This window comes from Seriola aureovittata, chromosome 20 (genome assembly GCF_021018895.1).
Source record: "Seriola aureovittata isolate HTS-2021-v1 ecotype China chromosome 20, ASM2101889v1, whole genome shotgun sequence".
Lineage (NCBI taxonomy): Eukaryota > Metazoa > Chordata > Actinopteri > Carangiformes > Carangidae > Seriola > Seriola aureovittata.
Genome location: NC_079383.1, coordinates 7,010,887 through 7,029,827, shown reverse-complemented (window position 1 = coordinate 7,029,827; position 18,941 = coordinate 7,010,887). Strand labels below are relative to the sequence as shown.

The 18,941-nt window shown below is 40.0% G+C and overlaps 1 protein-coding gene across 2 annotated transcripts in view; it reads left to right on the top strand.

Moving 5' to 3' along the window:
- The first annotated feature begins 3,299 nt into the window (after nucleotides 1–3,299).
- The window catches only part of LOC130161174 (guanine nucleotide exchange factor VAV3), a 92,688-nt gene continuing 77,046 nt past the window's right edge, over nucleotides 3,300–18,941 (top strand). The window contains exons 1-2 of one of the 2 annotated variants that reach the window (XM_056364229.1): nucleotides 3,300–3,770; nucleotides 17,863–17,979. In XM_056364229.1, coding sequence (XP_056220204.1) covers nucleotides 3,564–3,770; nucleotides 17,863–17,979 — 324 coding nt within the window. In that variant the 5' untranslated portion in view covers nucleotides 3,300–3,563. The remainder of the gene's footprint in view (nucleotides 3,771–17,862; nucleotides 17,980–18,941) is intronic. The other variant, XM_056364230.1, reaches the window with a different exon arrangement.

The following is an 18,941-nucleotide window of genomic DNA, read 5'->3' as shown; positions in this document are numbered from 1 at the left end:
ATTTACATACATTTAAATCTTTTGACCTTTTTTCAGTTGTTCCTTTTTTTCTTCAATGACCCAGTCTTATTTAATCATTTTAATAAAATGCTGTGAGAGTAAAAAAAAAATCTGGAAGTAAGATCACATCTGCCATATGTGTACAGACACAATCATGCTGTTTCTTGGAAGCTAATGTTGTTACCTTTCAATGCTGGTCAAAATCCATATGAAATAACCTAGAAATAGGCAAATCATTAATCTGTGTGCTGATCGAGACCTAAAGGTAATTACAGCATCTTTTGATGCAACAGTCCCCTTCAGATAATCTACCTTTTGGCAATTTCGTGTAAAAGCTGTTTTATAAAGAATTGAGAGTGCTGTTTCCCAATGGTATGACTGCAACTGAGCGGTTCATGTATATTTTGTTTGATAATGGCTCCACCACAGAGGAGCTATGATAAACCATCTTCAGTTTGTGTGTGTGTGTGTGTGTGTGTGTGTGTGTGTGTGTGCATGTTTCACCTAAGCCCCTGTACAGTATTAATCAGAGGAATGCTGATAATTACCTGGCTGTGTGGCCGTCCTTCCAGCCTGGGAGAGGAAGCTGAAACAGGAGAAGGGTGCTAAGAGGTGTGCCAGCATCCGGCCGATAGCCACCTCTCCTGTCATCTGTGCTATGCCAGCAATGGCATCCAGTGTACAGCCAGTGGAAGACAAAGCTGGATGCTCACAAGTCAACTTCGTCATCAGTCCTCATCTGCATACACTGTCGAGTCAAGGCAAGTTATTATATTGTGTGAAATCATAACAGCAGTTATCTCAGGGCACCTTTCATATAGAGCAGGTCTAGACTGTACTCTTCATGATATTATTTACAGAGACCCTGGAGGACACCTGCAGAAAGCAAGATAGGGGAGACAGCAGGAAGCACAGAATTACAGCATAGAAAGAAGAAGCTAGTTAGTAACGCACATTTTTATGGGATCTGAATGGGTACAGATGGAGAGGAGGAGGAGAGAGGAGCTCAGTGTATCATGGGAAGTCCCACGGTAGTCGAGGCCTGTAGCAGCATAACTAGGGGATAAACAAAAGAGTAGAAATGTTGCCATTACTTCTCTTCTGACATCCATCCAAATCTTCTGAACGAATATGAAGAAAAGAATCAGAGATAAAGAAGTGAGATGCAGAGAGAGTGAGGATCACAGAAGTATTTATAACTGCACATGCAGGAGACTAATCTTTACAGTATTGTTTGCACAGGCCTATGTGTTCAGTCACTGTATGTAAATGCACTCAAGGTGATTCATTCACATACATTCTGTGTATATGGTGAGATTCTTTCTCTGCAAATCTTATAGTGTGTGGATCTCATTTCCTTCTATAAAATTCAATTGATCAGGAAGGTGTTTAGTTCTCTTTCCTGCACATTCATACAGCTTCATATAACACTGTTAATGTGATTACCAGTGCATTTCTGGCCTGTAGTTATATTCATTTTCATTGGATTCCTCATCCCTGTCTTCATTATGCATTGTAGAGGTGCACTCTACTGCTTTTCATCCATGTCTTTAGAGTACTCACTGCAGTCTTCTGCTCTCATTTTGTGGATCTACTGGACCAGCTGGAGCTTAATTGTCTTGCTTAAGAGCAACTTGACAGTGACTGAGGAAATAGTTCAGTCTTTGCCAAGTTGTCACAGCCAGGCTGTGTGTTTGGGCACATAAGAAACTATAATACCCCACCTCCTTTCCATTCCCATTACTGAGCTGTATGAAACATTTAATTCACTGCCTATTACGTCCAACCAGAGAAGCCAGCGTGTATCTGAACCAGAAGACAGTTTCCTCATTTCACCCACACAGTAGCAATAAAAGATAAACCCAGTGTCAGTTAGACCATATATTGGCTCAGTTGTGCTCTCACAGAGATGATAAGCAGGTTTATGCATTTACAAGATTAATGTGTTAGAAATGTTAATGCATTGCTCTTTTTAGAAAAAAAATTACATGGTTGTCTCTCTTTTTGGGATTAGCACATTTGTGTAAAAATAAAAAAAAATTCTGCCATTAACGTAAAAACATTTGTCTCAAACCATAAAAGCAAACCAGTCTGAGTTATTCATTTACAGTAACAATCACATGTGTGTTGCTTCTACATTAGACAAAAATTGAATATTGATACTGTTGCATGGAAGTTGTAAAAACAGAAGTTGTGTTTTCAATCTCCAGAGGTAACAGCGGTTGAAGCTAGATATGGTTTTATTAGACAGAGCAAAGAGACCCAACTGGTGTTTAAAAAAAGGGACAGGAAGCGCAGAAGGTGATAATATTACTTTGAAGGAGACAATTTGTGAGACCACTGCTGGGCTGACACAGAGGAGGAAGAGGAAGCAGCCAAAGGGGACTGACTGAATGTATATAAGAGTGTTAACATATGAAAACATTCTGACACTGAATCATAAAGGACAATTAATGGCCTTTCTGTATCATTGTGTACTTTGACTGAACAGAAACACACTTTGTTTTTAAACTAGCACTATTAAATCCTACTGCACCAAAACCTCTTGAGCATTGAGTGTCTTTAACATATTCAACAGAAGCAGATAACACACATCTGCTTTTACAGGAGACACACCGTTTCCTGCCCAAACTAATAATTCACTCATGCAGAAACCCAGGCTGCATCACTGAACAAGAACATGCAGCCATTCATGAATATATAAATAACAAAGCAATCACACATTTTGGCCTATACATATTAAAGGTATCAGATTACTTATCTAAGGTGTTGATGCTGTTGATCACATATTTCTGGAATTATTCCTTACATATCCCAGAAGATATGTGGAAAATTATACAGGACTTAGTAAGATCTACTTCATACACTCATTTCAACCTAATGACTACTGTCAGATGAAAGTTGGACAGAAAGATGCACTTATTTGGTTTGTTTAATCCCTCATTGACAAGTTTTATCACTATACTCTGTGTAGCTGGGATATTTTCGTACAGAGAAGAGCCCGGACATCATACATGATAAAACTGTCTGTAAAAAATGATAATTTATAATAGTTAATTAACACTCTTTTATGTTTTGAAGTAGTAAATATTAGCTTCAGTGAAGTTAGCTGTCTATATCTTGGTATTTCTTTTACTGTTATTTCATACAGCAGCCAGCCTATGGGTGGCAAGCAGAGGAGGTGAAGAACGGGGCGAGGGGGAGGGAAGAGAGAGAGATGCAGAGAGAGGGAGCATGTGAGTGAGTGTGTGTGTATGTGTGTGTGTGTGTGTGTGTGAGTGAGAGAGAGAGAGAGAGAGAGAGAGAGAGAGAGAGAGAGAGAGAGAGGAATAGTGCAGGGTGCGCTCCATCCACAGCTTCAGTACACCGGACTGTCATCCTTGGAGCGGCTGCTGTGTCTACACAAGCTCTCTGTTCCTTTCCATCGGGTTTCACAGTCAGCGGATGTAACATGGACACTGTTTGAGACGCACTGTCGAGCCTTCAGCTGTTTCCCTTGCTCAAACAAAACAAAACAAAACAAAACAAATTATCTCAAAGCTCGTCCTGCTGAAGGCACAATAATGATGGAGTATTGGAGGCAATGCGCGCTGTGGTTAATAAACTGCAAGGTGCTTCCAGCTAACCACCGTGTTACATGGGAGTCTGCACAGGTATTTGACTTGGCCCAAACCCTCCGGGATGGAGTCCTCCTGTGCCATCTGCTCAACAACCTGAGAGCTCAGTCCATCAACCTAAAGGAAATCAACCTCAGACCGCAAATGTCACAGGTAAGACACTAATGTAGCCTACACATCCCCTATGTCTGTTACTCGCTTCGTCGCCAAACTACATCTTAGCCCCGATGTAGAGAGCGCAACCAGGCCTCGTTAGAATTATGCCAGTTTAAAGTTTTCTTGCATCTCGGGGGAAATGTTTTTAGGTGGTAGAACATCACCGAATCTTTTTGTGAATGAGAATAATTATGTATCAAATTCGGTGTGATATAATCCACAATTTAACACTTGGTCTTTAGAAAATTTCAACTTTTTAAAATCTCCGTTACACCGCTCGCTACCGCCCCCATCGTGTATTCTCTTGGCGGATAACCGTCCAAATAAGAAGTCCCAACAAATGATAATAGTTTAAATTTTTGTCACTCAAGTCCATGCTTGTGTGTGTAATGTATGCCGAAGGGTATAACTGTTCCTTACCACTATGCTGAGCTCGTTATTGTTGCTTTGTGACTTATGCATTTCTGTGAGTGAGAAAGGAAACTTTAAACTGCAAGAATCAGACGGAATTTTGAAGCTACAGAGCTGGACCAACTTAGTGTTATAAAAGTTACATTAGGAGTGGAAATGTCTGAAATCTGACTTCTTCTAATTCTGTTAGTTCATTTTGTAATATCAGCTACTTGTAATAACTGTTACTCATACACAATGTTGGTCAACACTGAACGGTTAAGCTATGTACTCAGGGCTCCTCAATCTGCCCTCTATAGGTGATGTAGACGTAGTGGAGAAGGTGAAGTGACAACAAAGGTTTGTTATGAACAGAGAAGTTGATTTATCTCATAGAAATAACAGCATGCATAAAACTCAGGTATTTTATTATAATACCTTCTTATCGAGCAATCCAAGCAAATAATGTAGGTTATTTGTTTGGCTTCCCTAGATAGATAGATAGATAGATAGATAGATAGATAGATAGATAGGTAAAGAGCTGTGGCCACGTGGCTCCTGTTTGTCAGATACCATCTGCTTCAATAACAAGACAGCCAGAGCCAGGACCAGATTAATATTCGCCTTCATAACAGTGAATCTAGGTGTCTGGCTCAGTGACAACACAGAGTGAGGTAGACCCTACCTACTGCGCCTGCAGACCTGCTGTAGAATAATTAGACTGTACCAGTAACACACAGACACACACACGCACACACAGACTACAGTACATTATTCTGTAATGGAGGCCCTAATGCTCTCATCTGATCCAAAACAGGTGATTAAGCCTTGAATATCAGTCCTGTGTTGTAGCTACTGTACAACTGATGGAGAGGGGGCTCAGGCTGGCTTCCTGGAAAACACACCCCAAACTCAATGTCACTGTGGCACAGTCAATATGATATGTTATTATCGCTCTTTCACAGTCAAAATGGGTATCCGCTGTTCGACTTGAGCACGCAGGTCAAGTGGACAAATTTAAAAAAGCATTGAGGATTCTAATGTCGTCAGTGGAAGTGGAAATCAACTGTCTCAGGATCCGTTTACTCGGAGATTTCAGAGAAAACTAGATTGGGTCTGTAAGAGGAGCTGATCTGCCCATTTACTGTTAGAAGTTACAGCAGAACCAATACAATTACTGATAAAGAGACATCAATAGTTCAGTGTTTGCTTTCAGCCATGACATAATGACATACAGCAGAGTTGCCATGTGTAGCAGGGTGTTGAACCTTACATATGCTCAGAGCCTGGCCTGGCCCAGACTGGGTTATTTATAGGCAGAGTTTGTTTTATGCTTGGCTGGATAACTTACTCACACTGAGCCGGGGATAAAACTATATTCAGAGGCAAATTAGCATTAGCAGTAAGCTCAGGCACAGCATCATATATCTACAAAGTACATGTGAGCATATGCTGTACACAAGTGCTACTTACAGTGATATTTTCTTGTAACTAGAATGTTTTTAACTGCATTTCCCATGAACCATCTTCCTATTAAATATTGTGTGTGGTGGGAAATGTTTTTCTTTTCAAATTTTGAGGTTTTTAGGTGGTTCCCATTTCTTTAGCCATCCAACCATGGTGGTCAAACTGTTCATGAAAACCAGCTTCTGCACTTTGTCTTTTTTATTGCAAAAAAACCCCAGAGATGAAGTGCATCACTTCCTGTTCACCCGAGGATAACTGAGAAAAACCTACTGGAATCTGCCTATAAGAGCAGTTACTGGTTTGATAAGTAGTTTCAAAATAAACATGTATCAATTTTGTGAATGATTACTTTCAATATTTACAGTGTCAGTAGATCACGACGCTTGTCTTCGCCTTTCACACACATTCACACTGTGTGACGCTTGATACCACCTCCCTGTATGAGCACATCACCGATAGACCCCCCCCCAAAAAAAAGGAAAAAAAAAAAGGTAAATTTACATAACTGAGGGTGGAGTTGCTTTCCCCTCTGCATAATTCATGAGGGCCGTGGCAGCTACTTTATCATTGGCCAGCATTAACACATGGGACGCCACTGTGGCCTCACCCATGGGACCCATGAGATGGAAAGACAAAGGCAGTGAAGGGACAGGGCTACAAAGAGCCTGTCTCGAGTCTCTGTGGACATAAAGGGCCCTGAAGGGTTAGTCCGCTGTGCTGCAGTTAGCTGCGTAATTAAAGCACATATGCATTAGAAGCTTTTGAGGGTTCACATGTGTGATGTTGGCTGTTTCTCATTCTGCAACAATAACTGTGTTGGTGATTTGTATGGGCTGCAGAGTGCGACACTTCTGTTTAGGAATGGACTCCTATTTGTATGCAGGAAGAAATAGCAGTAAAACGATAAGATTAAGTAGTTGGGATCAGTCTATTTACTGATGAAATGAGTTGATCTGAGCTGTAGCCCTCCCTCTGGTGAAAGATGAACAATGATGCAACAACAATGAGCAATTATTGGATTGGACAGCCCATGTTTACTCTGTGCATGCATGCATGAAATTGTGAAGTTTACAAGGTTTAAGATGAAGAGTTCAGATTTCCAGGTAAAAAAAAAAAAGACCATCTTTGATCATTGTTTTACAGTCCTGTAATGAACCAATTACATAGTCTAGACACAGCTCAACCACAGCAACTGCTGTGTTTTGCTTTTCTACCAGAAAAAAACACAACATAATCAGTGGGGTTTTTTTTTTTTGTCCCTGCCTGTCAAAATCAGGGGTCTAGCATAAGAGGAACTATTGACTACTTGTCAAAAATGAAGCATGCACTCTGTCCATCCTTCTGCTCCTTGAAATATTTGGGTTGATGTTGTGCTGAAACTCAGTTCTTAGAGAGAAGACTGCACATATGTTCCAAACACTGCTTGAAGAAGCATTTAGCTCCTTGAATGGGTGTTTTTCTTCCTCTCTGATGCTGCTAGCAAAAGGGTACGCTAACAACAAATTAGCTATCAGACAAGCAGAGTGTGAAAGAATGACTGAAGCAACATGCAGCTATCGATCCATCCATTTTCACACATACAGCTTAAATGTGTAAAAGTGAACTTGGGTTGTGGGTCAGTTTTATTATGAATTGAAAGGAAAAGGGAGGATTACAAGCTGCAGATTCAGAATGAGAACAGCAGCTGAAAACTTCTCTCATAGACCGACCAACCGTGAGCCTCAACATGCACAGGAAATCAGGAAATGGAATAGAGGAAGGAAGTGAAACTAAACATGCGCTTGATCAAGCTCAGACTAAAGCACTGAAATGTCACACACAATGAAGAGAAAAGCCGTCTCTCTCTTCTCATATAACCCCCCCCAACACACACACACACACACACACACACACACACACACACACACTCACACACTTTGGTCTTCATAGAGTCAGCTTTCAGAGAATTTAAGGCCCATTCCTCATTTTTTGAAAGTGAAAGTGAGGGAAAACAGAGCATGAGTAAGACTCAGGTCTAATTTTAACGAGCGTCAAGTGTCAGACAGTTGTTCACAAATTAACAGAGAACGTCAATACACAGAAAAAATGAGATTCTACACCAACATGGAGATGCCATGAAGACTTCATTAACAAAGTTATTAATGAATTAATGTAAAGAGTTATATCACTGCTGATACATGATGAGATTGATCTTGTATGCTTGAGCGTATTTAAATCCACATAGATGAAAAGCTGTCATCATGTGAGAAGATGACAGCAACATCATAGTGAAGATGGCATACAACTTTCACTACTTTTTATTATTTAGCTTCTGCACAATGAATAATGAAAGTGATGGTTAGAGGAGGATTTTTAATGATGGGGTTTCACAGGTTTGCAGCAGGTTAGACTTCAATTCACAAACTGACCTGAATGAAACCTCAGCGAGCGTATTACATTTGTACATACAGTGCACACAGAGAATACTGTTATGAATTATACATGGTATATGTATATTTTATCAAGCAGAGACTAAAGTTCTGTGATGTCAAAGAGTGAAGAGAAAAGCTGGTTTCACACAGTGAACTCTCCATACAGCCAGCTTCAAAGGCTCCACTCTTCACTCACAAAGACAAAAGTTAGAAAGAGATAGCGTGGGAGAATGAGAAAGACTGAGAGTACTTATTCTGCACAAGCCTAAAGCAAATCAAGATGTTCTCTCTCTAAGTCATATGGACTCAGGCAACAGGGTTTTGAACCTGCACCTACATAAAAGATTGTGATTCAGTGTAAAAAGTCTCGAATGCTATCTCGTAAAATGCTACTTTCAGGGCAAATTTTAAGGGCAGAGTTTGGGCTCAGATTAGTGTTAAAGCATATTCTAAATGAATTAAATATAGGATTGTCATAGTCACTGAAATTTAAAGTAGTTGATAATAAGCGAAAGTAAGGTCAAAGATAAGTGAGGTGTAACCACATTAAATAAGTGTGTGTGAGTGTGTGTGTGAGTGTGTTTCACCTTCATCAACACTGATGCTTGAGTTATAAACTTAGCATAATGTTCCAACTTGTGGTCTGCTGATCAGCTAATTTAACACTCAGCTGTCCTTCCAGGTGTAAATCAGCCTCAGATTAGGTGTTGGAAGCATAAAAAGCTTCCCCTTTAATCCAGAAAACAAAGTTAATTATTCACTTTTAGAGCAGGTGTCAAAAAAACTAAGTCCAGAATCAGTAAAGGAACAAACACTGACACCACATTTTTTTTTTTTTACATTAAACCATTGTTTTAGAAGTCTGTGGTTTGTTTTATAACTAATTAGTGAAACTAATTAATATAAGAACATAAAAAGAACTTTTTATGGATGTGACTACCATGTACAAGAATGCAATTTTTTGTAAAACTTTTATATTCAAGTGGATGTGACCTTCTAAATTCTAGAGGATGAAGCTATTTTGTTTCTCTGGAATCATATATTGTAATAATATATTATTATCCAAACATTTTCATAGGAGCATGATTTTGCTGCTGTTTCCTTTTTTGTTTTTATTGTTCATCTTATGGAAATGTTCCCTCCTTAGTTGTTTCTATGGGAATAATAAGGCACAAAGAATTACTGTTCATTTCATCAGTTACCATTCTTCATACCATCACTTAATACATTTAATATTGCACATACTTCAAATTGCATGTAATAGTGTGCAGTGTGTGAGTGTTCGGACACAGCTTGTGAGTCTCCTCATGACTACCCCTGGGCTGCTGTTGCTTGGCTGCTCTCGTGGACTCGTTTTGAAGAAAGGATTGCACCTGTCAGTGTGCAAACACCACATTACTGCAGCCATGCATGCCATGTCGACGCGAGGCACCGCAGCCCCTGTTTCCAGTGCAGTGTGATGCAGTTGCACTGGTTCGTTCCGCCGTGTCATCACGATGACATGCATATTCACATGCTGCTTCATGTACACTGACATGGATGCAGATATTTGCAAAGACAAGATTTATGTTGCACCTCACTCGTGCAGGTACACGTGCAGAGTGCACTGACCTTTCATTTCGTCACCAAGGTAACCAAGCCAGAACCACAGCCAATTGGTAAAGGCTCTGCTCCAGTGCACATTAAAGTATAGATAATGTATATGCTGATTTTATTAGGTGATATTCAGTGGTGGAGAATGTACCTGAAATCAATGTTTATTATGTTACTAAATTCTGGTGTGGAGGGTTGAGTTAATCACTGCTGAGTGCTCTGAAAACTCTGAGAAATTCAATACTGTCTATTGTCTTCACTGGCAAACTATCATCATCATCATCATGAGTGGCATTTTAAGTGTAGTCAGGGACTTGCCCACACAAGAGGAGACCTCTCAGCATACAGTATAATTATGAAAACAGTAACATCAACAAATGATAATTGCAGCCCCCTTTTTAGCCTGATGTAAATGTCAAGATGCTTTGTGGAAGACAGTGAGCAGTCATGAGTTGTACATATGTATCCAGATGATACCAACCTACAACCATGGTCCTAGCCAGCAGCAGTGTTTGTGCAACCTTTTTCTGTCTGGCTCGCTGTAGTGGAAACCTGGAGCCAAGCGAGGTGGATAGCACTATATCAGACTCTACAGAGTTCTAAATATAAGAATTCCTAAAACCTCTTGATGAAACATTGATGAACCTGTGTGTACATAAGATACATAGATTTTTGCGTTTGTGCATGTGTGAGGACCCAGTAGGGGTATAGCTAAAGATTGTTGAACCCATGTCTTATCCAGCAGGGACAGTTATGTATAAGGTGTCCTGTGCTGAGCTACTCAAGGTGGAAGTGATGGATGACTGTTGTCCACTGGAAATGGGAATATCCTTATTTGTATAATGGAGACAGAGAGGGAAGAAGTAAGAGACCATACAAAGAGTGTTGGGATACAAGGGATACGACCATGTATAGGCTTATACACTATGCTGTTGGTATTATTATATAGAGATTGACAGTACACTGGGACTTTTTTGCCAAGACAATTGACAAACTTGTAATTTATCATCTTAAATATCGAAGCACTAATATTGTGTCAGCCTTCTAAAACCCAAATTATTCAAACCTCACATCTGAGTGGGTACAGACACACACACAGAATCACACACACACACACACACACAGAAACACGAACACACACACACAGAAACACACACACACACACACACACACATACACACACACACACACACACACACACACAAAAGTCAGACAGCGGTTGACCAGCCTCTGTTAAGCAGCGCAGCAGAGCATTATTCACACTTTTTTAACATAAATCCAGAAGGTAGAAAATCAGGAGGAATGGAGGGAGGAGGAAGAGGAGGAAGAGGAGGAGGGATGCTGTCTGCTCAGCATTCATGCTTCACTGTTTTTGTATTCATACATGTGTCTACATTTTATTTAGTGCTTCACTCAATTTATGTGATTTCAACTCTCCAGTCACCAGGACTCTTTACCACCCTCAAGCCTTACACCCCTAATAAAGCGTCTTTTGAGCTGAATCCCCCTAATCTGTGTTGCTGTAGCCAGGAGGATTCATATCTCACACTGTAACACTAATTCAATTCCCTTGTCTAGTGGGGGGGTGGAGTAAGCTTTGCGTATATCTGGGGGTCATTGGGGTTAAAACCAGGATTTAATGGAAAATGGCTGCAGAGACACTTATTGGTGTTGTGGGGGAGGTACAGAGGTGGAATGGTGGGGGTGGAGGGAGTTATCCCTCATAGCCTTATTGTCATTCCATGAGAGAAAGTGAGCAGCATGCAGAACTATATGCATTTGTCTCTTACTGTGTAAAAACTGCTCAGACGTGGTTGGATGCCAGGATTTTTCATTTTAAATGTCACTACAGCTGATCAGCCAGTTTGGTGTTATTAACTTTCATTCATGTTAATGTTGTCAGATGACTTTGAAAACCAGACTGTGTCTTTTTTCTAACCAGATGGCTGTGATGCGGTTTTGTTGTTTGTCAATGCAAAGATGAGGAAGAGGAAGAGATTTAGCAGTCTTATCAAACCTGTGCTTGGACAACATGACCAGCAGCTCTTGGAGTAGATTATCTTTAAGTATCTGATGGTACTTTAACTTCATGAGAGGATATGGCCACACACGTCTGCTGCATAGACATGGCCAATTCTGTTGTATAAAATTTGAAGGACTACTTACACATTTTGAGAAATAGTCTTTCTGGTGGAGAGATAGATGAGAATAATATGACTCTAATATCTGTCTCTTAATGAATAAGAGGCTACAGCCAGCAGCTGGTTAGCTTAGCTTGGCTAGCCCGGCTCTGTCCTGAGGTAGTAAAATCTGCCTACCACTTCCTCTAAAGTTCCCTAATTAACACATTGTATCGTTTGTGTTTAATCTGTTCAAATTGACAGTGTAAAAACAGTTGGCTGTTTTATTGAGAGTAGAGAAACAAGAAAAAGTCTGGCAGTTTTATTTTCAAATTCAGCTCAGTGACACTACCCATCTCATTGCAACTAGAATTTTACAAGTGCCTGTAATCCACAACTGCCAGTTTGTTCTTTTCTGTTTCATTCCTGCAAATTTAAGATTTCTGATAGTTTTATGCCAACAAATCAGGTTATGCTTGTAGTCTTGCAGGCAGAGAAAGAACTTACCATTTGAACTAGCTTTAATAGTTTTTTTGAGAGCAGGACAACAAGCTGCAAACACAATACTGTCATGTTGTCATGCATGCAGCAGACTGCATGAAATATAGAACTGGGTGATAAATATCTGCGGGTTTGTCACGTGTGAGTGACATCTTTCACACAGTTTTATTTCATTGATTTAAGTGGAGTACAGTGTGAAATGATCAGCATAAGCACCTCATAGAGCTGTCTCCTGGAAACACAGGGAAGTGACCAGTGAGTCAAACTCCTGAAAAAAAAAACATGTCACCTACTAGCAGAGGATATTCAGTATGTGACTGGAAAAAGTGACTGGAAACACCATCTGCTCTGTCATTGTTTTATAGTCTTGTGCAGTTGTAGACCAAGTGTGTGGGTTATCATGCCTTAAACCAGAGAAACAACAGTATGAAATCTGTTACTATAGTATAAAAAGCTGTTGAAGGCTGCGTTATGTTGACAGCCTTTCATCAATAAAAGTACTCTGTCTGGCCAGGCTGTCCGCTGTGATGACCCCAACCTCAGACTGAGAGAGAGCATTGGTTTCATCAATGTCAGCAGACCTTCGCCTATGTTCCACCTCCCATTTCCTGGTTCCACAGCTGACAAAAGCTCCAACATGACATTGATGTTACCTGATCTCTTGAATTGCAATATGTCACCCACTGGTTATGACATGTCACTTACACTAGACTAAATATCTCAGTGGTGTTAAACAGCAGCGGTTTGAATGTAACATACATACTACTGTATGTCTTATTAGCATTCTCTTCCTTTACATTGCTTCTGCATTGTTCCTTTCAGTAGTTTTCCTCTTTGCTCTCCCACACTGCTATGACTAAGCACATGAAAGAGACAGACAAACAGACAAACAGATAGCTTTTAAACACCAAATTAGATTCTTTGCACAGGCCTTGGTTCCCTCTGCTTGAGACTCTTCCATTTGATTGCCATTAATTAATGCTCAGAAAGGTTTACACAGTGAGACAGCCAAACTCTGGCTGTGTTTCACTGCATAGATCTATGAGAGAACAAGAACAGGATTTCATTAAGCTCCACAGTACACACGGGGGTCATAAAAAGCTCCAGCTTGTTGCTATGGAGCTTTGACTTGGATACTTGATACTTATTGTGGATACAGAGCACGACCTGGCTCATATCAAAAAGCACAGCAGTCAGATGGCTTGTTTTAAAGAAATATTTTTTTCCATACATTCCAGATGGTTGGTCTTAGTGATGAAGTGCACTGGTGGGAGTTTAAATCCTCCACACACTGTTCTTGTATAAAATATGCAGTTTTATCTAAACTGAGTCTGTGTGTGTTTGGAGCTTCCTGCTGGGATGGTGCAGCACAATCTCTCCTTAATTCCTTATTCTACACAATTAGGTTATTTGCAGGTTTCGCTCAAATGCAGAAATAGGAACACTAACATTGGTGGTTATGTTAACCTTGGCTTTGATACAGTTTCACTTGGTACATTCACTGCAAGGCTGCAACTAACAATTATTTTCATTATCAATTAATGGACTAATTATTTTCTTGATTTAATAGATTGATTGTTAATTTTGTCTATAAAACGTCATAAAATAGTGAAAAATGTGTGTTGTAATTTCGCACTGGCAGTCCAACCAACAGTCTAAAACTTACAGATATCAGTTTACAGTCACCTGTCACAGAATAGCATAAAATCATCACATCTGAGAAGCTGGAACCAGCAAATCTAAACAATTATTTAATGAATGAAATAGTTGTTGATTCATTTTCTGTTGCTTGACTGAATGATTGATAATTTCTGCAGCTCTAATTTACAGTATAATTGGCCAGTATTCATTTTTTCTTAAACACATAACTTAAATATACAAGTTTGATAAGGACCCTTTAAATGAGTTGGATATTTTATAGTTGTCTGCACTAGTGAAGAAACTATGTAATGGTGACATTAATTACCTCAAACGTATCTGCACCTTAATAATTACCAGATGACAACACACATCTTTCTATGAAAAGCTAATCTTGGCCAATATATCATTTGGTGCTGTGTGTATATGTAATCATCAAATTCAGAACTTATCGTGCCACTACCAGCTTGTCTTAGAGCTTTCAACCACATCTGATGGTCTTCCTCAGCTGGTGAAACTGTTTTCTCATTGTCCTATGTTTGTCAGTATTCATCACCTCAGCTTTGAGCCTTCAGCAAAGGATTGATTCGGGGAGTCAGGGACATTCGTGCTGGGATTGCGCTGCTGTCTGCATATGAAACATGATATTACCACCAGTAGCAGGTTATCTTATCTTAGCTTAGCATAAAGACTGGAAACAGGACAAAACAGCTTTCCTGGCTCTGTCCAAAGGTAACAAAATCCATCCAACATCACCTCTAAAGCTCTGTAAATGAGATATAATTAATTAACACTTATGTCCTATATTTTTTTTTGTTTAATCTGTCTTTAAAACAAAAGACTCTCATTTTTACATTTCAGAGATCAAAATAAGAAAATATGTTTTAATAAGTGAACTTTAAAGGTGCATTCCGTAGAAACAGTCAGCAGTAACAGTTTGACATACATATTACGTGTCAATTTTAGTAATGACCTGTATAACCTCATCATACAACCATAGTGCATACACATGCTCACTCAAACACATGCTCAAAAACACACATTAGGCCATTGACTTTGTTAGCCTCCAAGGGTCAGTAGTGCAGGAGGAAAGCTGACAGTGGAGCAGTTAGTGGCTTCCTCATGCTGCTACAATTCCCCCTCTACTGTCTCCAGCTCAGCGCAGCAGAGACACTGTCTTTCATATATGCTGTGTGAAGCTGCTTCCCTCAGATAATATACTGAGGTCCTTTGGGACTCTGCAGAGACTCCAGGCAGACAAGATGTGCTCGTGTGATAAAAGAAAGTGATGTGTACAAGTGTAAACATTCAATATTATTCACTCGCTGCTCACTCACTGCTTTACGCTGCCTCTTATCTGGAGCTCCCTGGCTGGGGGCTTTTCTCTTGTGAAACCATCTGTGAAGCCTAATTCAATTGGAATGGAGAAGCATTTCATATTTGATGCATGGACATGAGCCGTGCAGACAAATCAGATCTTGCCTTGGACCATGAGGGTGAAGGTGTGTTATGAATAACAGAATAAGTTTGCCTGCTTTGCTTCCTCTCCTCAGTTTGTTTTTCAAGATGACACTGACTGAATTATTGTCCCATAGGTTGTCAAACATGATTACAATCAGGCCTCTGAGTCCGCACTCCACATGTTAACATTATGGCATGGAAAGCTACTCTTTTTAAGGAACAGGAAACGACTAATGAAATCGGCTCGCTGTAAAGCAGTTAGCCAATAAGAAAAAGAAGAAGAAGGAGAGCGTGATGATGAAGCATTGCTAAATGAAAACTTATCTCTGGAGAAGGTCAGATAGCAAGTGCTGTAGATGCAGGAACTAAACTAAATGCCATGTCGAGTTGCAGAGACAATATGACAGAAGACATTTAACAGCAAGTCTTCAGAACAGCGGCATTCCTCCTGTGATCTTCCCATTCAACTAAAACTTAAATAGTTGGATAAAATAATGTGATTTTCCAAACATCTAATTAGTATATCCTTCCTGTTTGGCTGTAAATTTAACAGCGAGCACTCTTAAAGTGCTTTTTCTTGCATGTTGCATCTTAGTTCTCCTCTGTATGCACTGTGTATTTCGTGCAGTTTCACTTGTCTTTGAGCATGTTAAATGTTGGTTACTCGTGCTGACGCAGTCACAATGTGTCTCACTACTCAAACGCACAGACCACAACCACACAGTTGGTCGTTGCCTTCTTGTTGGCTATCTCCTTACTCTGCAAGTAAGTATTGGCACTGATGTAACCTTGCACCAGCGTCTCTTTGCATGAGGCCACATTTCTCATGATTACAACAATCTGCTTGTTACATTAACATTAACTACTGCAGACATTTGCATGCTGGGGTAAAGGAAATGCTGCATCTGTCTAACAATAATCAACTCAAATACACATTTACAGATGAGGTCATCTTTTAAACCTGATCCCAGCTCTGTGGTGCACAGCGATGTGGCAAAACACATCACTTCCTGACACATCTCTTTCATCAGCATCCTCTTTTGTTCCATCCTGTATCAACTACAGGAAGGCTAATGGGCGTAAGCTACAGATACTGCATATTGGCTAACTGCCGTATGTTGACACCTTCCTCTTCCCTCCCTGCCAGCTGTCTTACACTCTTCATACAGACAGACAACCACCTCAGAAAACCTTACCTAATGCTGTGGCTTTATTTCTCAGTTTGTTTTGTGGGTGTTCCTGGGCAGTTTTCAGAGCATAATTTGGATAAATAGTTTCTGGATGAAGTCCCATGAAGATCATTAGCTTAAGGTTTTGGCTGCAGCCAAGGTGTTCTCAGTAAATGACCTTCTTTATTAGAGGAGTTACTTTATTGATAGTTTTTTACCGATTTGGCACCAGACAGTGTCGACAAAGACCCTTTTTAATGTCCGTGTGTTTGCCTGAACTGAACTGCTATGCTTTTATGCTGCTAAATTCAGTGTTACCACAACACCTGTCTCTGAGCCTGACTAACAGAACACAGTGGGAGTGAATCACAGTAAGACTGTGTTGAAAAACTGCAAATATCAGGACATAGATATTAAAAGGAAGTTTGATGTGAGTCCCTCAGCCCTTCTTGCAGTTCCTGTAAAAGTGGGTTAAACTTTGTTTTGAATGTTGGATGTGCCCAACTTGTTCTCTGTCATCTTATTTAGGTCTTCCGGTAAATCCTTTTTATATTGTCATAATTTAATTAATTTAATAATTAAATCATTTAATTTTATTTAAGTTTTTTTTTAAAGTTTAAAAGTTAATATTAGACTTCAACAGTTTGAATTAGACAAATCAACTTTCAGTTATTTAAATACAATGGGGGTTTTTTGTACAAAGTTTGTCACAGTTCCTCCACTGCAGCTCAACACAAACACAAGGAAAAAATGTAGAAAAAACACAAACTCTGGAAGATGCCCACTTGATTTCACTTATCAACACGGACGAACCCTCCTCTTAGCGCAGAGCGAGGACTGGATTTTGTCGCCTGTCACATTAGAGAGAAATCTTTTAATGTCCAGTATGAGCCACAGTCATAGATCTGTGTTTTGATTGCATTACTGTAGCGGTGACATCATACTGTATCAGTAGGATTAGACAAAATCTCTGCCTTTCTCTCTCTTCTTCTCCTAATTAGCCACCACTCCACTGGCCTATTTCTACAGGAAATACATCATATTAATGACCCAAGATGCTCTCATGGTGCCTATAAACACGGATTCATCCATCTTTCAGAGCTGTGGTCCTCCAGTGTCCTCAGCTGCACGGCCTGATTAGACAGCCAGAGAGAAAGCCAGCAGGCAGAATAGAGAAGCAGAAACACAGTCTAACCCATTCAGTGACTTTTAAGTCACTTCATTCCTTGAAAAGGAAAATGAAAGATAAAAACACATCCTATCATTCATGCATTTGGTACTATCTAGGCATTTCTATGATTCACTCACAGATGAACCCTTTATGTCCTCTTTAACACAGTTCCTGTGCCTGAAGAATATCAGGACTTTCCTGGCAGCGTGCAGCGAGACCTTCGGCATGAAGAAGAGCGAGCTGTTTGAGGCCTTTGACCTTTTTGACGTCAGGGACTTTGGAAAGGTAAGGCAGGACTTCTCAGTCACATGCAAAGAGATGGAGGCTTACTTCTTGCCTGCATCCACCCTCACTGTGTGTGTCAGCTGTCCCTCGAGAATGAACTGAATTAGTTGAGTGCGCTTTTACACCTACTTGTCTTTGTGTCTCAGTTATGGAACTTAGTTGAAATTATTTATAAGTTCTTTGTGGCATTGCAGGTGCTAACAAACACTGACTGAGGCCACAATGAAGCTTTCTTCAGACTCCTAAACTCTAAGCTGAAGCTGAAGTCAGCAACATGACCCAGCAGTTTAATTGCTTCCCCTCATTACAGTGAAAATGCCTCAGCATGACTTTTACGAGGGGTTAAAAGTCTGGCCTCGGGTTCATTACTTTGATAGGATTCTCAGTCTTTCTTTGTAGTGCTGTGAAAGTGTCTTTGGCTCTTTGACAGCCCTGGTGCTGCTCTCGTCAAGTCCCCAGGAGGTTTAATTAGAGACTGCAGTCTTGAGCTGAGAGAGGGTGCCCCCGGACCCTGGAGCTCATGTGAGGCGTTTATGAGACGACATGGTCGTGTTCTTCAGCTTAAAATGTGTGATTTGTGTCAGTGAGGAAGAAACATAGCAAGACAAAGAGTCATAATTATTGATTAGTTGTCATCACCCTCCACTGAAATGGCATTAAGAGCATCATGGAGAGTTGAAACCATACCCATAATTATAGTGATATCATTAATATTATAATCAGATTAAATCAAAGACCACCTCTATGATGTTAATCAGCCCTATAGTAAGCAAATTAGTGATATCAAGTCCATGATATCAGAAGTGAAACACAAAAACTGTGACAACTGTTTTCCAATAAAAAGAAACAATGCACTTGTTTTAGTTTGGTACTTACAAATGTCAGCATTTTGATGTGGTTATTATTAGAGAACAAAGCTGTCATCACAAAAATCACTTCATATGAAGAAATGTACTAAAAGT